Below are 22,383 nucleotides of genomic sequence, written 5' to 3' on the forward strand. Positions count from 1 at the left end.
ACAGAATGGTGGTACCTTAAACAATTAAAATTTCAAATTTAATTGTAACTTAAAAACAAAACAGGTGGGGCGCCTGGGTGGCCCAGTGGGTTAAGCGTCAGACTCTTGATTTCTGTTCCGGGTCATGATCTCATGGTTAGTGAGTTGGAGCCCTGTGTCAGGCTCCATGCTGACAGCGTGGAGCCGGCTTGGGATTCTCTCTCTGCATTCCCCCTCCCACCCTCCCCCCCCATCCTTTTTTTTTCTAGGTATAATTTAGGTACAGTAAAATATACCTTTTTTAGTGTGTAGTTCTAGGAGTTGTGTAACCACCATGTTCAATTATGTTACTGTAATCAAGCTTACAAGAGTGATGGAAATGTCTAAATTTCAGCTATATATATATATATATATATATATATATATATATATATCAGCTATATATATATATATATATATATATAAAATTTATTTATTTAATGTTTATTTATTTGAGAGTGAGAGAGCAGGAAGAGGGGCACAGAGATAGAGGGAGAGACAGAATCCCACGCTGTCAATGCAGAGCTCGACAAGGGGCTCAAACTCACTAACTGTGAGATTATGACTTGAGTCTAAATCAAGAAGTTGGATGCTTAATTGACTGAGCCACTCAGGTGCCCCTAAACTTCAGTTATATTTTTAATTTTTGTTTTGTTTTTGAAGGCTAAGGCACTGGTAAGCAAGGTAAAGCCAAGAAACAAACTCAGGCAATTACCTGAAAGGTAAAATAAAAAAAATTTTTTTCTTCTTGAATGATCTGAGGGGTAGGAGATTGACTACATCATTTAAGTGTTTGTATAACACTGCTTATTCATCCCCAACTTTACCAATCTACTCTCCAAAAAGAGTGTAACATCCCAATTACCTTGCACTTATCCTGGCTTCATAATGTCTCTCAAACAGGATTGTGTTGCCTCCCATCATCCTGTAAGTCCCTTCTGTGAGTAAGATTTTTAACCAGACAAATGTGTCTCTGAAGCTTTCCTCATCAAGAGAAATTAACCCCATAATGGATTCTTAATTAGGTGGTTTGGAGGATTATTTTTTAAAACAATGTAGGACAGACCTGTTACTTTGGAATTTACAGTTTAGATGGGAAAATAAGTTATGATCTTATTCTCTTTCCTTCAGAAATTCATCTTTTACTGTTGTAACTTTGTGTGTGTGTGTGTGTGTGAGTGACTCTAAAATTTATTTCTAAAGGTCTAATCTTTTATATGAGCTGTAGTCTTGGGCAGCCCAGAAAACAGTGCCCTATAAATATCCCATATCACCTTAAACATTAACAACTCAGTTCATCATCTCCCCTACTCCCTCTAAAACACTTTCCTTTCTTAGTTTGTCAGGCTGCAATTTTAGTTGTTCCAGATTTCAAACACAGGAATGCTTTTGTTTTCCTCATTCTTTATCATCAGTCAGTTAGCAAATCCTGACATATCTGAATTGTTTTTGTGGGTTTTTTTTTTTTTTTTTTTTTTTTTTTTTGTAACAAATATGTAATAGCTTACTACGGTCCTCCTCTTAATCAGGAGCACACTGATCACCTAATAGGCTATATATCATTCTTTTTTCCTTTAATTTACTTATTTTGAGAGAGAGGGAATGAGCATGTGCGATTGGGGGAGGGGGAGAGAGAGAAAGAGAGGGAGAGAGAGAATGAATCCCAAGCATGCTCTGCGGGGCTCCAACTAGTGAATCATGAGATGCTGACCTGAAATCAAGAGTCTGAGGCTTTACTGACTACCATTTTTATTGTCTGCTTTTCCCCAGTAGAATGTAAGCTCTGTGAGGGCTCTGTTGACTGCCATCCATATTTCCAGCATCTGGTATATTTGTTAGATAAATTGAACATTTACTATGTACCAGGCACTGTGAGTTTGCATATGGAATCTCATTTAATTTTTACCACACAGGGGAGTGTTTTATTGTTTTGATTTTCAGATAATAAAACGGGTTACATTTTTAAAAAAGGTTAAGTGACTTGCCCATTATCTAGTGCCAGACTCGTTTTCTTCTCAAGCCTTCAAGCTTATCTGTATGCCTTTGCAATAATATTTAAGCTACTTAATCTAAATTTCAAGGCATTCCATAATATCAAGGACTCTAAACCTATCTTACCAAAGACGGTTTTCTATCAAAAACCTCTTGCTTCAAACTACCTATTGTACCTTGAACCTTATATAGTTTTCCTTTCCTCTTTATTTTGCTCATGTAAAGTCCCTGTAGAAATTTTATCTAGCCTTTGAATCAGAGATTGAGCGCAAGTTCCGCTTTTCACACCATTCAATCCTGAATACTCCAGGATGCAGTGAGGAATTCATTTTCTTCAGGAAGTACCACATGGTTTGGGGGGCTCTTGGTCATGTAATGTCTCATACTATGTCCCATTCCTTGTATCTTGCTTGACACAAAGGTTTGATATATGTAAGCCTTGGTAATTTGCTTGCATTTTCACCTGAGGGTAGGTAAGGTAGTTCCCAGGGTGCGCGATATTTATGTATGATATCCTCCGACACCCGGTTGTAAAATACCTTCAAAAAGCTAACGTTTTTGTTGGGAAGGAAGCATCGCATAGGTCACAGAAGCATAAAACGATGTGTTCCTGAAGTAAAATGAAAATGTCAACTGTGGGAGTACGCTAAGGGAGGCTGAGCAGGGCGTCGGGAAGGGCTTCAAGGCCGGCCGCAGGGTGGCGGGGGGTCTCGCGCCACGCCTCGGTCAGGAATCGCAAGCGCTTCTAGCACGTCGCTGTCCTTCACCTGGCCCCGGGCTCGCTTTTGCGACGGGCCACGTGCCAGTGTTTAACTGCACGTCGGTGCGTCAGTGAACAGTTAATAACCGCCTTTCCCTCCTAGGCCTCTACCCTCCATCTTTGTGCGGACAGGGGGGCGGGGCGGAGAGGATGCCAGGTGTAGCGGCCCGGTCGAAACGCGGCGGGTAAATCCAAGCCCCCAACCCCAACAGTCAAGTTTTCAAAAAGCCCGCGCGTGGCGCCCCAGGACGCACCCGTTGGGAACGACCCGCAGCGCGCCCCTGCTCACCCCCACTCCCAAGCCCAGGGCGGGGGCAAGGCGTCGGGGTGGCAGACAGGTCCCCCACACAGGGGGCGCCGGGACCAGCGCGCACTGGGGAGCGCGCCCGTCCAGCCGCGGCCGAAAACGGAAGTGGGCGCGAGCGGATCGCGATCATTGGCTGAACTGACATGTCTCTCAAGGGGCTGGCGCGAACGCCACTGCGGAGTTGGGCGAGGGGATACGGCTAGGGGAGGGGGGAAAACACTGGGAACAGCCGCGGGGCTGGGAGGAAATGAATTGAGGAGGTGCGCGGGGAGCCGGGAGAGTCCCTGGTCAGGGCACACGGGGGAGCCAGGAAGTGAGAGCGAGGCTGTAGAGGCGGTGGCGGGAGCAGCGCAGGCCGAGGGCTTGAATCGACCGCGGAGGGCGGGGAGTCCGTGACCGAGAGCGGCGCTGCGGCGCGGTAGGCGGGACTAGAGGGAGCCACGCAGGGATTGGCGGGCAGTGCTAGGCTACCGTACGTCGGCGGTGACGCACGCCTCGGGGAGGGTGCGCGCGCGTTCAGCGGCCTCTTTGTGTGGTGCCCAGATAGGGGAGCGGAGGTGGCGGTAGCGGTAGCGGCAGCGGCAGCCCTGGTTGTCTTCCAGTCTCCTCGGCTCGCCGTCTAGCCGGCACCTCTCCCCTCCCTCCCCCTTCCTCTTTTCCTCCTTCCCTCCCCTTCCCTTTTTCCCTTCCCCGTCGGTGACCGGCGGTGGCGGCTCCAGCAACAGCTGGGCCCAAGCTGTGAGGAGGCCTTAGCCAACGATAACGGCGACGGCGAAACCTCGGAGCTCGCAGGGCGGGGGGAAGGCCCGGGCCGTGGAGATGGAGAATTCCCAGTTGTGTAAGCTGTTCATCGGCGGCCTCAATGTGCAGACGAGTGAGTCGGGCCTGCGCGGCCACTTTGAGGCCTTTGGGACTCTGACGGACTGCGTGGTGGTGGTGAACCCCCAGACCAAGCGCTCCCGTTGCTTCGGCTTCGTGACCTACTCCAATGTGGAGGAGGCCGATGCCGCCATGGCCGCCTCGCCCCATGCCGTGGACGGCAACACGGTGGAGCTGAAGCGGGCGGTGTCCCGGGAGGATTCGGCGCGGCCCGGTGCCCACGCCAAGGTTAAGAAGCTCTTTGTCGGGGGCCTTAAGGGAGACGTGGCCGAGGGCGACCTGATCGAGCATTTCTCGCAGTTTGGCACCGTGGAAAAGGCCGAGATTATTGCCGACAAACAGTCCGGCAAGAAGCGTGGCTTCGGCTTCGTGTATTTTCAGAATCACGACGCGGCAGACAAGGCCGCGGTTGTCAAGTTCCATCCGATCCAGGGCCATCGCGTGGAGGTGAAGAAGGCCGTCCCCAAGGAGGATATCCATTCCGGTGGGGGCGGAGGCGGCTCCCGGTCCTCCCGGGGAGGCCGAGGCGGCCGGGGTCGCGGCGGTGGTCGAGACCAGAACGGCCTGTCTAAGGGCGGCGGCGGCGGTTACAACAGCTACGGTGGTTACGGCGGCGGTGGCGGTGGCGGCGGCTACAACGCGTACGGAGGCGGAGGAGGCGGTTCGTCCTACGGTGGAAGCGACTACGGTAACGGCTTCGGCGGCTTCGGCAGCTACAGCCAGCACCAGTCCTCGTACGGGCCCATGAAGGGCGGCGGCGGCGGTGGCGGTGGCAGCAGCTGGGGAGGTCGCAGTAACAGTGGACCTTACAGAGGCGGCTATGGCGGTGGGGGTGGTTATGGAGGCAGCTCCTTCTAAAAAAAATCTAAAAATGCCTGGGAGTGGCTATAGGGGTAGCTCTTTTCAACAACCCAACTAGGGTCAACTCCTGAGTTCCTTCCTCTCCCACCGCCTTCCCCATTTTGCCCTTGGGGGAGCCGCTTCTATGGCTGCTTATCCTTGGGGGTGTTGCCCTATTTGCCTGCCACCTCTCTTGTCTCTCCCTCTGAAGATGGACTCGGCCCCACATACACATTTTTGTGTTACAGTCATTGATGGACTCTATTTTTTTATTATTACTTGGACCTTGGTCGTTTTTATACTAGCAAAATGTCTTGTTTTAATTTGTGTTTTTTGGGGGGGAGGGAGTGAACTTGCTGATTCTGTAGCAAAACCGGGGCGGGGGTTGGGGTGGGGGGGTAGTTTACTTTGTTGTAAGGACTTGATACCTGGCTACAGCGTTTTCTATGAAATCTACTTGGATCCCATGCCTGAAATTTGGAAGCATATGTACAAAAATCATTTTTACGTTTTATTTTTAATAAATCATTGTGTTTGACCGTATATGTCTAACATTTTTTTTCTAGGATCCATTCCGTACCGTTTTAAGGGATATTAAAAATTTTTCGTGTTAACTCTTAATTCTTGATGTGTACTTAGAGAAACTTTTAAAAGGTCCTTTGGTGGGTTGTTTTTTTGTTTGTTTTTGTTTTTGTTTTCTCTGTTGCCCTTCTAGTGACATGTTGAATTTTAAACCTTACAGGCAAAACTTTTGAAGTGGTGGATGTAGCTTTTTAAAATCTTTAAAGTTTCTGTGCATCCATCTCTTGTACTAAACGATTTCCTTATCATCTTGACATGGTTGGTCACTTCTTTCTATGAGAATTTACTTCAAAGTATGTACTGTGTAGCTCGAAAGAAATAGTTTGTGTTAAGCATGTGTTTTCATTCATATAAACTGTTTAAAAATTTTCAGATGGTCTAGTTTCATCCCTCTTACTGGTTTGTCTGTAATGAATGGTTACAAATAAGGGTTATATTTTACCCTTAAACTAAATGCATTTTTGTATTTTCAGAGCAGATTTAAACGTTTTTTCCTATAGCTGAACTGTTGTCCTCTTGGAAATCCTTCCCCCCACCTTTGTAGCACCATCTACTGGCAGAATGGCAGTGTATCTGCAAAACAATTTGTTAAAAAATCTTGTTTAGGATAATTGCATCAGTTTTACAAGTTTTGCCATCAAAAATCTGTTCAGACTTTGGTTACACATTTTCTTGTAACTAAGATGGGCTTTACGGGAATGTAGTTAACAATCCATATCACAATTGCCCTTTCTACATGAGATTTGAAAATGTAAACTGCTATGCATAGCTTGGGCAGTGGCCCCAAATTGCTATGACAACTAATGAACCAGCTACATGTACTGGTGTCTTAGGTGCAAGTTGTAAAGCAAAATATTTGTGTATTCTGCTTGGTTAACAAATGTATATTTGTAGCCCTTTCATGCAATAGAATTCAAGTTGTTGTTTATAAAAAAACAAAACAAAACAAAACAATGATATAGGAGAAAATTGCTTTCCTGGATAGAAATATAGAATAGCAACGTTTATGGATATCACAAATAAAGAATTCAATTCTTTACATGATTGAGTGAGAGTATGTATAACCTGGTGGGTGGCTTCAGAGTACCTATAATATAGTACACTTGATTTGATGTTTTGGTAAAATTTTTAACTTGAACATTGCAATTCCAAAGCCCAAATGTATATAGTAAGCTTTCTGAGGGGATATTAATGGGCTTTAAAGTAAAAAAGACTATTTTAGCATTGGCATTTTTTTAGTTCTTGTTAACCGTATATTTCTTAATCTCTAATTCTTGCCAATTTTTAAATCTTAATTGCTAGCTAGGGTTTTCCTTTTGAGAGCTAGGAAGAAAGGTCAAGATTGCTAGGCTAGATTATGGCTGCTCAGTAGTTGCTGATGCTTGCTACAAATATTTAAGTATACCTCTGACAAATGGGATAGATGTTTTTGCATATTGAATAAATATCGTCAGATCTTTTGCTCTTCAATGGTTCTATGGTTTCCTTAAATTCATTTTTCACTCTTAGTGAAACACTACACATGGGCTTTTTCATTTGGTAGTTGAGTCTTGATTTTTGGGTGCGTCTAAGATACAGAAAATGATACGCTTAAAGTTTTCATTATAATTATTACTCTGCCTTTTATTCAGCTTTAGTGGAAAGATATATTTCTTCTGGGTCATTTGGAACACTCCAACTTTTGGAGGGTTTCCAAAGTCTAATAAGGTTATCATTTTGCCTTCCCTACATAGTGATTTCTAAAAAGTAAAATGAATTATATAAAAGGATTACCTGTTAATTAGACACTTACTTCAAGGTGCTGTTTTGGTATATTAGTAATTCTTTGTCATGTCTTTACCTTTACAGATCCCTTGTCATGTATTTACAGATTCCTGTAATATGGACTGGTTATTTAGTGAAGGCAAAAGCATAGTGGTATTTAGTTTTTATGGAATTCCTCTTGTCAACTTTTATGCAAGCGTTTTTGATTTTTTTTTTTTTTTTTCTTTTTTGGGGGTAATGAGTTGTATTAAGTCCTTTCACCTATGAGAGCTATCTGAACATTAAAATTTAAGAAAAAATTCATGGGAAAAGGTGGTACAGAATCTAGTCCGTACTGAATAGTTTTTTTTGCGCCATGCTTGAGTCTAATTTGAAAGATTATACAAAATGAACTTACTTTTTCTCTCCCTCTTGTGAAGAACTTTTGCATTTACAGTATTTTTAGTATAAATTCAGTTGTAATCATTAATTGAATGTTTTCAAAGGTATTTAAAGATTGTTAGTAACTTTAAATTTTAAGCTTGCAGCTGGTTAATGTTCATAGGGATAATTGTAGAATGATAAACTGATTGTTTCCTCCTATAATTTAGCGATTTTGAACATAGATTTCTTATTTAAATCTGCTTCACGATAAATTTTTGTTTTTAAGCAAGGCTAAAGGATTGAGGATACTTGAAAATTTAGTACTTATCATTATTTTCCTCAACCAGAAGTGACAGTGTCAGTTATTTGATAGGCTTCTTTACTTTTTAAGTGTTTGCTTTTCTCCAATCTGAGAATTTGCATTTTATGTTAAATTTTGTGTGCCTGTGTCTTTGCTGACTGAAAGTGGGCTTTTGGATGTTGGATTGATTTGATCAGAATTGCATCTAGTCGGTATATGGATTTTACCCAGAAAGATAACATTTGGGTTAGTCTCTCCCATTTTGATCAACTTACTGAGTGTAAGGTTTTGTTCACTGGGAAATACTCTGTTCTGTTTAAGAAGGCCTGATTTTGTTTGCATCTGAAATAGGGCAACAAAGATTGCCCCTAAACCAGAGTAGGGCAATGCTTTTTTCTTAATGTCTCATTGCAGATTACTTTGATGTGCCTTTGTTTTATGCTTTCTCTTAAAAGTGAAAATACATTAAGGTTTTTTTCAATAGAAAGTCCCTTAAAAGGTGAAACCTAAGAAACCTGCTTTCTACAATTTGTTACTTAAAAAATTGTTATGTTACATAACACTTGGATTGTAATTCAAGTTACAGAAAATAGCAATATTAGTAGGAAATAGAAAATATGAGGTTTTATTGACTCTTGGGGCTGGTGTATTTTAAAAATAAATTTATTAGGGTTAAACAAATAACTGGTTATAAATCAAACTAAATGAAGAGTATTTTACTAATATGAGCCAGTCCTCAAGGATAATCACTCATAGATGTATATTCAGCTAGCTCTTTTTTGTATGCTCCTCAGGTCAACTGTATAGGGTCAACTGTAAATGTTCCATAGTATGGCTTTTTACAACTTAAAATATTCCTTCTTTTGATGGAATGAGGTTTCTTCTCTTGCTGTTAGCAAGAGCAGCAAAATCAGCTTAAGGGAGGTGGAACTTAAATGATTCTTCTCTTGCTGTTATGAACAATGCAGTGATTTTTATCCTTGCAGATATGTTCTTGCTGATCAAATGTGTACTTAATTGATGAGATGGTTACCTCACAGTTAAACGTGCTAGACTGAGAATGTACCAGTTTTGTGGTGTCTTAAGTATTTGTTAATTCTTAGTATACATACAGAAAGGTACATCTTCCCTTGTGGCTTTTTTAAAGCGTTAGGGTAATTTAGTGAAAACATTTGAAAATTTTCAAAGCTAGATTATACGTGATATAATAGCTAATGACCTATGAGGACCATTATATTGCTGTCTTCCCTTTTTGTTTTCTCCATTAGTTTTTACTGCAGAAATGTTTACCAGTTTTTCCATATGATGGCTATATATATTACTTAGGACATTTCATTACTGTCTGAAAAAATAAGCAAGGTACCACTGATTATGTTTGCTATGTGTCTTGTGTTAAGTATTTTATGTGCATGATTTATTTCAGTCCTTAGAATAATTCTTTGATGATATCCTGTTATATCTCTGTTAAGTTATGAATTAGCTATGGGCTTACCTAATTTAAGTAATTTGCTTAAGATCATGTAGCTATTGGGAACAAGAAATAGGCATCTTTTCCCTTATTTTTAAAAAGCATATTGTAAAGGGAGAAAAATTGCTCCTCCCATTTTCTCCTAACGCCGAGATAACCTGTGTTAACAGTCTACTTCTAGATCTTTTCTTTGCATAGCTTGCATAGCAAGATGAATAGTTACATATGCATATATCTGAATTTTAACATCAAAGATGGTCTTCCATATTTCTACACGTATCTTATATGACTCTATGGTGTGCTGTAGTAAAAAAAACACACCATAATTTATTGATTGGCATGTTTCCAGTTTTTCTTCTCATAATTTAAAACTTTTTGCAAGCCTTGTGTTGCCATTTAAACGTTTAAAAGCAGAAAAAACAAGTTTGGGAGCCTGGTTGAAGCTGTTGGTTATACTGGTATCCAGATAGTTCTCTAAGAAATCTGCTAGAGCCTTAAAAGGATTTTTTGGATATTTACAGTCCTAACATTTTCAATTTTACTTCTGTCAACTTTCCGCCCAACTTTGTGTTTAAGTTTTTTTGTGAGAAAGTTGATTAAAAAATACATAATTTATCTCCATTAAAAAAAAAAAAAGCCTTAGTGCCCTTATATTCTGAAGGGACTGTACGTTAAGGTCTGGGATTTTATAGCAATAAATAGGCAGTTTATTGTTCTTTACTAGTTCATTCTACCTAAAATGTGTAGCATCATATTTTAGTTGGGTGTGAATAGAGATTTTTCACTGCAGAAATCGCTTTTATAAAAGTTGAATTTTAAGTGATTTGCTAAGTACTTCCTCAAGAAACTGAGAAAGAATAGAAAAGAACAGATGGGAAGTGGTATACTGGGAGAGATTTACTCTGGATCAGTGGTGGGCAATGCCCAAAATCTCAATTTCCAGTTGAAATGTGAATTCAGATCTTACTATTTAACCTTGGTAAGTCCACTTATTTTCTTTTACTATTTAACCTTGGTAAGTCAATTTATTTTCTTTGGACTTCTTTTTCCTGTGATGTGGAGACTAATTGCTTAGATCCTTTCCAACTTCATACTCTTAGTTTTTTAGTCTTGTTTGGTAATTATTCAGTAACAGCTTTGAAGAGGAATCTTTGGATGAGTTCCTATAATTCATTAAACAATTTATTGGACATGACTTAGCTAAAAAGTAAGGATGAGCCCTTGCTCACAACATGATACCCACGGTTTAGTTTGGGTGGTGGGAATTTAAACAATTATGATAGAGTGTGAGCATTTTAGTCAGACATATAAGCAGTAGTGGGGACTTCTTTTTGTGGGTCATTTCACTGACCCACAATGTTAAACATGAGAGACATTTGCACTAGTTTTGTCATTTAGGTTGAGTTGGTCAAGGACATTCCACAGCTTAGACCAAAATGCAGATCATGATGTATTGGGCTGTTTACATTTTTTCTTGCCATTACTAGACCACAAAGACCTTAAAAGCACATCATCTATTTTTTGAAATTATTTTGCATTATTTTATGATTGATGGTTTTTGTGAAGTATTGGTAGCAAAATCAGCTTAAGGGAGGCAGAACTTAAAAGTATTCAATGTTAGAAAACCAAAACGGTTGAAATATTAAGTGGGAAATGATAGTGCATATTAATGAATCTTTCCATAAGGAGTATAATTCATATTTTGAAGACCCCTTTTATTAAGCTAAAGTTAGCAGCATCCTTACCATTCTTGCATTTTCATCTTGTAAATATCTTTCCAATATTTTGACTTATTAGTTGATTTTAAAATAGAATTTTGTTAGAAATAACTTCTACAGTAATTCAGTTTCTTTTTAATTCAGTTTCTTTTCTATAAGAAAAGTTTCTTATAGAAAAGAAACTGAATTTGCCATAATTGAAAAGTTATATGTTCTCTAAATTTGATTTTTAAAATGGAGTTAATATTTGTATAATTTGGGGGGAGGCAGTATTTGAGAAATAAATGGGCATGAATTATTAGCCTCAAATTGAATTTGACTTTAGCACATTGTGAATGTTCTTGATGCTTAAATTTAGTCTTTTACTAAATATAACGTGTGGAATTTGTTGGGAAATAGAATTTATTGCTCATTTCAAAGACCTACAACTAACTGGTTTCAGAAAATTAGCCTTTGACTTTGGAACTTGCTTTTGGGTGAACTTCACATTTTCCCTAAATGAGAATTTAAATGCTACTAGATAAAACGTTTATCATAAAAAGGAGATATTTGAAAACTGCTCTTAAAATAGAAATCCCAAAGTAGGAAGGGTAGAAAGGGCGCTTGAGTCTCATGTATTTACTTTTATAGCTCTTTTTTTACTTGCACTTGGAGCTGGATGAGTTGAATATTCAAAGAACAAAAAGATTCAAGAAGATACCTTGCTAGGCATTCTTATCTGTGCTTCCTTTTCTACCTAGGCAGATTTTCTTAGTCTCCTTTGATTCTTTTATCATTTCGGTTTGCTTGAAACAAACACCACCCACCCCTCCGAAAACCACCCGAAAGAGTTTTGTGACATCCATCTGCTCTAAAATTCTCTGATGTGAACTTTTACCATTTAAATGACATGTGTATTTTCCAGTGTTTACCATCAGTTTTATCAGGTATTGATTACCTTTGTGCAAAAGACATCTAGGCTCTGGAGATACACAGCAGTGAGACACACATGATTTCTGTCTTCAAATAACTTCCATTCTGATTGGAATTCAATTTCTTTTGAAATGGTGGATCCTTTCCTTTTCAGCATCATGCACTGTTTAGGTTGTTTACACCATACAAATAGGAGTTAGTTCCATTGTTATTTAGTATACATTCTTGGATTTTATTAAAGCTTCACTCTTTCCCTGATTACTTATTTGGATACCATATGAAAGGTGCATTTTTTGTTTTCTGATGCTTATGTTGCAAATATAATTGGCCTCAGAGTAAGCATCTGATTTAATATTTCATAGTCCTTAAGGACTTTTTTTTTTTTTTTTTTTTTTTTGCATCAAATAGACAAGATGTCTGAAGATGTCACTTTCTAGTTTTGTGACCTTGAACAATTTGGCCTGAACCTCAGTTTCCTTGTCTTCAAAAAGGAGAGACTTTTACCTGATACCTGTCTCACAGGGTTGTTGAACAGATTGAGTGAAAAAATCCATTTCAAGGACTTAAACTATCTTGTCTGGCACATAGTAATGTTAACATTATGACCTCTGATAACAGTTACGACTGCCTAGCAAAAGGTGTACCTTTATTTAACCCCCAACCACACGATATTTGCACGGTTAATGAGGTGAATGAGTAACTAACTGTCTCAAAAAGAGTAGTGACATAGGCATATATAGTCTGTAGATCATTCTTAATACTGTGATTAAAAATACTGTTTTTAACCCAGGCTTTGCCCTTCACTTGTTGGGTGAGCTTGAATATGGGAGCCCCCTAAACCTCTGCTGTTTTAACTCCAGTAGGAGAGAGATGAACCATGATAGCTACCTGTAAGTGTTTAAGTATTTGTTATTATAAGGAAGGTATAAATTATGTTAATGTTGAGGAGAAGTGACTTCCAGTTAGGAAGAAAGATCAAGAACAGCATTGTGGAGGATAGAGCACTGGCCAATTAAAAATTGGCCAAATGGAGACGATTGGGAAGAAAGAGGTAATTGCAGGTAAAGGGACAAATAGGCAGTGACCTGGAGCCTGTGTGCTAAGCACTGTACTAATTACATTTACAAATGTTCTGACTGGATCCATTCACTAATCCTCTCCTTCACAGATTGGTGGCTGAAGTTCACCTCAGAAAGATTCAGTAACTTTTCCAAGGCCACTCACCTGGCAAAAAGGTTGAGTTGGGGTTGAGTCCAAGTCTGATTTCGATGTTCATGCTATTCCCACTAAACTTCAGATACACGTGGCTAATTTGTACTAAGGGTAAAGGAGATTTGTGGAAAATAAATTGGAAGAAGTTGAAACCACATTACTCAGGTCTTTTACTCAGTGCTAGGGAGTTTGGACCTTATCTGTCAGGCAGTGGAAGTCACTAGAGGTTACTGAGCAATAATAGTGGTAGCGAGTGCAATTTAGACAGATTAACTCCCTAGCACTGAGTAAAATAGTTGGCATTTCAATGATATTTTGGGTGACAAGGTTGTTAAGACAACTGATGTTAATCAGGTAAGAAAAGAGATCATGAACAAGGGGGGTAGTGCTGGAAATTAACTGAGGGGATTTGTAGGAAGCTGTGAAAGTATAATTGTCATATGACTGGATATGTAGGGAACAAGGAAGGAAGGAGTAGTTTAATGAGAATTACTGTGTAACTCGGAGGATGGTGATGCCCCTGGGAATGGGAAGAAGAGATTTAGAAGGAAGGTTTGGAACATAGGTGAAGATGCTGGTAAGCACTTTAATGTATTGTCTCTTTTGCACATAGCTTATAGCTTTACAAAATGGTTACTATGCTAACCATTACTCTTTGCCTCTCCAGGCCCACTCTCCATCTTTCTCTTAAGGTGTTCTTGGGAACTTGATTCTTAAAGAACTGCATATGCTTTTTTTTTTTTTTTTTTTTTTTTTTAATTTGAAACTTACTGTCAAATTGGTTTCCATACAACACCCAGTGCTCATCCCAACGGGTGCCCTCCTCAATGCCCATCACACACTTTCCCCTCCCTCCCACCCTCCATCAACCCTCAGTTTCTTCTCAGTTTTTAAGGGTCTCTTATGGTTTGGCTCCCTCCCTCCCTAACTTTTTTTTTTCCTTCCCCTCCCCCGTGGTCTTCTGTTAAGTTTCTCAGGATCCACATAAGAGTGAAAACATATGGTATCTGTCTTTCTCTGTATGACTTATTTCACTTAGCATAACACTCTCCACTTCCATCCATGTTGCTACAAAAGGCCATATTTCATTCTTTCTCATTGCCAAGCAGTATTCCATCGTATATATAAACCTCAGTTTCTTTATCCATTCATCAGTTGATGGACATTTAGGCTCTTTCCATACTTCGGCTGTTGTTGAAAGTGCTGCTATAAACATTGGCGTACAAGTGCCCCTATACTTGACACATCATCTCCAAAGGCAAGGGAATTAAAAGCAAAAATGAACTATTGGGACCTCATGAAGTTAAAGTGCTTCTTCTGCACTGCAAAGGAAACAATCAACAAAACTAAAAGGCAACCGACGGAATGGGAAAAGATATTTGCAAATGACGTATCAAAGGGCTAGTATCCAAAATCTATAAAGAACCAAACTCCACACCCAAAAAACAATCCAGTGAAGAAATGGGCAGAAAACATGAATAGACACTTCTCTAAAGAAGACCTCCAGATGGCCAGCAGGCCATGAAAAGATACTCAATGTTACTCCTCATCAGGGAACTACAAATCAAAACCACACTGAGATATTACCTCACACCAGTCGGAGTGGCTAAAATGAACAAATCAGGAGACTATAGATGCTGGAGAGGATGTGGAGAAACGGTAACCCTCTTGCACTGTTGATGCATACTCTCTTCTTTGGCTTCTTGAGTTTAGGCACTGGGAGAAACCAGCAGGAGAACTTAAGAGTGAGAGAGAGGTGAGGTCCACATATATGTTCCTCCTGCTCCCCAAATACACATTTGTATTCAGCAGACAGATTTTTTTGGCCACAGCTCTATTCCAATAGCTCTCTCACAGCTCTAGGTTCTGGCTCTTGGTAACCCCTCCCTCCTATAGTCACTTCAGACTTGCTGTTGCTAACCCCAAGATGGTTCCCAGACATTGTTGATATTCCTGTGTCCACAGCCTTGTAAATAATTCCTTTTATTAACACCTGTGTTTTCTTTTGTTAGTGAAAAATTTTAAATCCCTTCCACCTTTTCTAATGACTTGATCTTCCAGGCACCATCAAACTTGGAGAAGACCTAGCTATTTGCACTAAGTTACTTTCCTTTCCTGTCATGAGTTTTCTCACATTGTTTGAAATTTAGTGTCCTTATTTCCTACTGTGTTAGGTTAAAGTTATGACTCTTCTGCCTATGATTTAGCTGAAAATACAGCAGTGAACAAGAGACAAAAATCCCTGCCCTCAGTAGGGTTTATATTTTAGTGGAGAGAGACAGACAATGAAATACAATAAATTGCATGGTATGTTAGAAGATGATGAGTGAATGCTATAGAAAAATTAACTTAAGGAATAGGGAGTGCTGTAAGGCAGGATGTTTGTGAAAATGGTGCATTTTAAAATAGGGTGGTATAGACACTTCTCTAAAGAAGACATCCGGATGGCCAACAGGCACATGAAAAGATGCTCAACATCGCTCCTCATCAGGGAAATACAAATCAAAACCACACTCAGATTCACCTCACGCCAGTCAGAGTGGCCAAAATGAACAAATCAAGAGACTATAGATGCTGGAGAGGACGTGGAGAAACGGGAACCCTCTTGCACTGTTGGTGGGAATGCAAATTGGTGCAGCCGCTCTGGAAAGCAGTGTGGAGGTTCCTCAGAAAATTAAAAATAGACCTACCCTATGACCCAGCAATAGCACTGCTAGGAATTTACCCAAGGGATACAGGAGTACTGATGCATAGGGGCACTTGTACCCCAATGTTTATAGCGGCCCTCTCAACAATAGCCAAATTATGGAAAGAGCCTAAATGTCCATCAACTGATGAATGGATAAAGAAATTGTGGTTTATATACACAATGGAGTACTACATGGCAATGAGAAAGAATGAAATATGGGCTTTTGTAGCAACGTGGATGGAACTGGAGAGTGTGATGCTAAGTGAAATAAGCCATACAGAGAAAGACAGATACCATATGGTTTCACTCTTATGTGAATCCTGAGAAACTTAACAGAAACCCATGGGGGAGGGGAAGGAAAAAAAAAAAAAAAGAGGTTAGAGTGGGAGAGAGCCAAAGCATAGGAGACTGTTAAAAACTGAGAACAAACAGGGTTGATGGGGGGTGGGAGGGAGGGAAGGGTGGGTGATGGGTATTGAGGAGGGCACCTTTTGGGATGAGCCCTGGGTGTTGTATGGAAACCAATTTGACAATAAATTTCTTATATTGAAAAAAAATAGGGTGGTATAGGTAGGTCTCTCAGAGAAAGTGACAATTGAGGCAACACTTCAAGGAAATGGGGAAGTGAGTAGTGCAGATATATAGGGGAAGAGCATTACAGGTAGAGGATTAGGAAAGCAGAAGCTCTGGGGTAGTATTGTGCCTGACCTTTTTGAGGACGAGCAAGTTGGTGATGGTGGGGGAAGAGGAGCAAAGGAGTGACTGATCAGGTCAGAGAGTGGCCAGACCATGTTGGGACTTGGAAGCTGTTGTAAGGATTTTGGCTTTTGCCACATGAATGGTGCACCATTTCAGAGTTTGAACAAAGGAGTGTAATTATCTGCCTTGATTTTTAGTAGTCTCTCTGGCTTTCCATCTGTTAGAACAGAATTCCTATTCCTTTGGTATAGTTGCTTTCAATGAGGGTTAATGAGCAAAGCAACGAGAGCAACTTGGCCTAAGGTGAAAAAACCCACAATCTCTTTAATTCTACATGTGTATGTGTAATATATATGTGTGTGTGTGTATATACATATATATGTGTGTATATATGAGAGAGATTGATTATACTTGGCTGAAATGAATCTTTAATTGGTGCTGTGCTCTCTGTAGAGGGCCTCCTTGCAAGATTGACCCTTGTCAGGGCACTTCGATTGAGGGAATGTTCCTAACTGGGAAGGGTGGTCCACTGTGTCTAGACTGTCTAGGTTCACTTGCAATCTGATCTATGCTAAACACCTTTCCTTCTGGGAGTCTGGAATTTTGATAAGTGCTAGATAGTGAGTGCCTATAAAACCTTGAGTCCTTGGCAGCAACATTACACAGAAGCGTATTCTCTGTGACCCCTCATGGTAGGGAGAGAGCAAAGAGAGGTTTTGTACATGGATTCCTCTAGACTACCTGTGTCTTTTTTCCTTATGATTGGACTGTGTATCCTTAACTATGTGACTATTAAACTTTAGCTGTGAGTACACTTAGTGCTGAGTTCTGTGATTTCTTGTAGCTAGTCTCTCAGTGTTGTGTTGGTCTTGGGAACACCAGACACAGGTGATGTGTGTGTGTGTGTGTGTGTGTGTTATCAATTTAAGTGGAAAACATCATGTTGTGTGTAGAAGGTGGAGTTTTCAAAAAACCTGTCGCATAGGTCAGCCAGCCCTATGTTGAATGGAGAGCTCTTCTGGGAAGTTTTTACTTTGTTAATTTCTTTAAAAGCTCTAGGTCTTTTCATTTATTGCATCTTTGAGCAGTTTTGAGAGGCTTCTGGCAGTTTTGAGCATGGGAAGACTCACTGCCATCATGTACATCCTTTGTAAGCAAGTTTATAAAAAGGACCGACTTATATCGGTCTTTAAAATGATCTAAGTGAAGGAAATTGTTGACATAGGCACCATAAATGATTCCTTAGGGAGAAAAGAAATATAACTATTAGAAGCAGCAGCATCCCCTAACAGATGTAGTTATGTCAGCATGTTAGAAGGATCACATTTTGTTTGCTTGTAAAGTCTCTGCAATGAAATGTATAGCAAGCTGGTCTGATTTTATGACTTTGTATTACTCCCTTGGGAAGGAAGTTATCCTGTCCTGATCTTTTAATGAGAAGAATTTGATAAAGAGAAGATGAGACTTGGGTCACAGAAGGGAGATTATGGCAAAAATGCCCATTTGACAGATCTCTGTCTTCTCAATTTCTGCTTTCTGACTTCAGAGTCACAGCCAGTTGCCCTCAAATCTCTGGATCCATAAAGCTGTGAGCTTGAAATCTTTTATTTTCAATTGGTAGAACTATTTGTTTGTTACCTTCCAAATGATTTTAATCACAGTTTTGTACTTTTACAACTGAAATTGCAGACAGTAACTTCTCCATAGGCTGGGAAAGTTGATGAATAAGGAGGGCAAATATGGATGTACTTAGTAAGAACTATGAAATTAATCATATCCTTTGGCTCTAGGACTCCAATACTAGGAGTTTAACCTAAGAAAACAATTCAGTGAAAGGAGAAACAGGCTTTGTGCAGTTATTATAACATTGTCTATAAAAAGATTAAAACTATAAATGTTAAACATTGGGGAAATGTTTACTAAATTGTGCTCTGTGTTGTTGTTGTTGTTTGCCGTTAGTTATATGTTTTCATGTGTATAATTTCTCCAACCAGCTTGTAAGCTTTTTGGCATTCTATTCATGTAGGATTTATGTTGTAGCTCCCTGGTACAGCCCATTGCATAGACAGACTGAAATAGTCCATGAGACTGCATTGTAAGAATGTGGTTGTGGAGAGTGACCAGGGAAATGTTTACTGGATTGTGCTCTGTGAAAGGGTGAAGTGTTAGAAACCTGTTGTCCATCAGTAGGTGAATGGATGAACAAAATGTGGTGTATACATACAATGGAATATTATTCAGTCATAAAAAAATGAAATTCTGACACATGCTACAACATGGGTGAACCTTGAAAGCATTATGCTAAATGAAATAAGCCAGATACAAAAGGACAACTGTATGATTGCACTTATATGAGGTGTTTAGAATAGACTAGTTCATAGAAACAGAAAGTAAGAATAGAGATTACCAGGGCCTTGGGAGAGGAGAGAGAATAGAGAGTTAACTGTTTAGTGGAGTTTCTGTGGGAATGATGAAAAAGTTCTGGAGATGAATAGAGGTGATGGTTGCAGAACATTGTGAATGTACTTAATGCCACTGAATTGTACACTTAAAAACAGTTAAAATGGTAAGTTATATGTATATTCCACCACAATAAAAAATTACAAAAATATGTAGTAACATGTATTATTTAATGTAGTATATAATATGTAAGTATATTAAAGTAGCAGGATTAAATGAACCTTTTAAATTGTTGTTGTTTAATTTTAAGTGAAGTCACGAGAAATTGTAATTACCTAGTTGCAACTATTTACAATTACAAATATCCTTTTTAAACCTCCACAAAATTACTTACCCAGTGTGCACCTTTATTTCTCTTCCTTTGGCCCTGCTCCCTCCTCCCCCAAATTGAAAGTTGTGTCCTCCTACACTGAGTTCCCAGTCCCTTTCTGCACTTCTCTTGAATCTCTTGTTGTTGTTGTATGTTGTTGTTGTTGTTGTTTTACCATTGTTTATATGTTTCCATGTGTAATTTCCCCAACCTGCTTGTAAGCTCTTTGGCATTTTATTCATGTAGGATTTATGTTGTAGCTCCCTGGTACAGCCCATGGCATAGACAGACTGAAATAGTCCGTGAGACTGCGTTGTAAGAATGCAGCTGTGGTGAGTGACCAGAATGTTTGAACATTCTTGCTCATGGGTTTTACATTATGTTCAAGCATTGTGTCTCTCTCAATTCTCTGTACCTGCTAGATGTGCAGACCTGACCTCATTCACGTACACATCACGTATTCTTGATTTTGGTGCTATGCCTTATCTGTATTTTACATTTTCATGTAAAACAAAACAAAACAAAACAAAACAAAAACAGTTTTCATTGTACCCAGAAAGGAAAGAACCAAGGAGGTGAGACAGGAGATAGAGTTCTGCAGGTAGAGAACCAGTGCAGTCAATTTAAAATTAAAACTACCTATGAAAAAGTTGTAAGTAGGAATTAATACTCATTTTTGAACAGAATATTCTGTGAAGGAAGCAGATTGCCTCCCTCTATTTAGGTCATTGGTGTAAGTGATTAGGTCTAGCTTTTATTATGAAGAGATGTACATATTTGCCAGCAGAGGGCACCAGCTGCTGATTCCAGAGAGGAAGGAATTTTTACAAAGGTCCTGAATTTGAGTGTTCACAAAGTACTAACAGTGGTGTGAAGCCCCCTGCTTGCTGGTATAGTTGGTCTGGTTTTTCTTTGACTCAGATGGGGTCCAGCGGTGTGCTCCCAGCTGTCCCCAAGAGCAGTCTTTGGCTAGGTCTGATTGGTAAGCCAAGGGACCAGAGGAGTCTATAGTAAAGGATTTTATAGTAGTAAGTGTTTGGAAGCATTAGATACCAGCCTGTGTTAATATCTTTAAGGAGTTCATTTGCTGTTGTTCTCCCGTTGATAGGTGAGGTGGAAGAGGTGTTAAGCCAGGCTTATGAGGACCTGGTTCCATGTCCCACTTGGTCCCCTAGTCAACTGGGTGATCTTGAGCCAGTTGCTTTCTCTCAGCCTCAGTTGGCTTATCTCTGAAATGGAAGTAGTAAGAGGGAGAAAATGCCTGCCATGCACAGTAGTTAATACTGGTCTTTGGAGTCAGGCACACCTGGGTTCAAACCTTTGAGGCTGTGGTCAAGCCATTTAACTCTCAGAACCTTAGTTTCCTCACATGTATGATGTATGTTCTGGTGGAACTCATGTTTATTTGATTACTTTTGAAAATAACTTCTTTTTGCCTATAGACCCCCTTCACCCATTTCTCTCTCCCCTCACCCCTGCCTCTGATGATGACTAGTCTCTTCTCTATGAGCTTGCTTGTTTTGTTTTGTTTTTTTAGATTCTGAGAGAGATCATGCGGTATCTTTCTTTCTCTTTCCAACTCATTTCACTTGTAATGCCAATGGGGTCCACCCATGTTGTCACAAATGGTAAGATTTCTTTTTTATGGTTGAATAATACTCCACTGTACGTGTGTGTGTATACACATACATACATACAACCTTACGGTTGTTTCCATGCCTTGTCTATTGTGAAAAATGTTATAGTGAACGTGGGTGTGCAGATATATAGATATCTTTTTGAGTTAGTGTTTTCATTTTCTTCAGAAGTGGAATTTGCTGGATCAAATGTAGTTTCATTGTCGATTTTTTGAGGAACATCCATACTGTTTTCCATTGTGGCTGTACAATTTACATTCCCACCAACAGTGGACTCTGGCTCCCTTTTCTCCACACTTGTTATTTTTTGTCTTTTTGATACTAACCATTCTAACAGGTATGAGGTTTTGCTTTGCATTTCCCTGATGATGAGTGATGTTGAGCATCTTTTCATGTACCTGTTGGCCATCTGTATGCCTTCCTTAGAAAGATGTCTATTCAGATCCTCTGCCCATTTTTAAATTGGATTGTTTTTATGCAGTTGAGTTATTTGAGTTCTTCATATATTTTGGATATTAGCCCCTTATCAGAGATATGACTTGAAAATATTTTCTCCCATTCAGTAGGTTGCCTTTTTATTTTGTTGACTGTTTGCTGTGAACAAGAGTTTTAGTACGATGTGATCTCATTTATTTTTGCTTTTGGTGTCAGATTTAAAAAAGTCATTGCCAAGACCTTTGTCAAAGAGCTTACTGCTGATGTTTTCTTCTAGGAATTTTATGGTTTCAGGTCTTACATTCAAGTTTTTAATCAGTTTTGCGTTGATTTTTTGTGTATGGTGTCAGGTACTGGTTTAGTTTTACTCTTTCGTGTGTGGCTTTCCAATTTTCCCAACCTCATTTACTAAAGGGACTGTCCTTTCCCCACTGTGTATTTTTTCTTTTTAACATTTATTTTTTTGAGAGACAGAGATAGAGCGTGAGCAGGGGAGGGGCAGAGAAAGAGGGAGTCAACAAATTCTGAAGCAGGCTTTAAGCTTTGAGCTGTCGGCACAGAGCCCAATGCAGGGCTCGAACTCACAAACCACAAGATCATGACCTGAGCTGAAGTTGGATGCTTAACCAAGTGAGCCACCCAGGTGCCCTTCCCCACTTTGTATTCTTGACTCTTTGTCAGAAATTAATCGATCATTTATATATGGGTTTATTTCTAGGTTCTCTGTTCTGTTGGTCTATGTGTCTGCTTTTGTGGTAATACCATATTATTTTGATTACTATAGCTTTGTAATGTAGCTTGAAATCAAGGAGCATGATGCGTCCAGTTTTGTTCTTCTTTCTCAAGATTACTTGGCCTATTTGGGGGTATTTTGTACTTCCATGCAAGATTTAGGAGTATTTGTTCTATATCTTTGAAAAATGCCATTGGAATTTTCATAGGGGTTACACTGAATCTGTAGGTTGCTTCAGGTAGTATGGACATTTTAATGATATTCTAACTGAGCATGGCATATCTTTCCTTTTGGTTGTATCTTT

The 22,383-nt window shown here is 39.7% G+C and overlaps 2 protein-coding genes across 3 annotated transcripts in view; both read left to right on the top strand.

Annotated features, from left to right (window-relative positions):
- KLHL3 (kelch like family member 3) overlaps window positions 1–22,383 on the top strand; it is a 279,419-nt gene that overhangs the window by 134,476 nt on the left and 122,560 nt on the right. The window lies entirely within an intron of this gene.
- HNRNPA0 (heterogeneous nuclear ribonucleoprotein A0) lies at window positions 3,524–6,417 on the top strand. Its single transcript, XM_060636074.3, has one exon. It carries the CDS (start codon window positions 3,897–3,899, stop codon window positions 4,812–4,814), a length of 918 nt encoding a protein of 305 aa, XP_060492057.1. The 5' UTR covers window positions 3,524–3,896; the 3' UTR covers window positions 4,815–6,417.

This window comes from Panthera onca, chromosome A1 (assembly GCF_046562875.1).
Source record: "Panthera onca isolate mPanOnc1 chromosome A1, mPanOnc1 haplotype 2, whole genome shotgun sequence".
NCBI lineage: Eukaryota > Metazoa > Chordata > Mammalia > Carnivora > Felidae > Panthera > Panthera onca.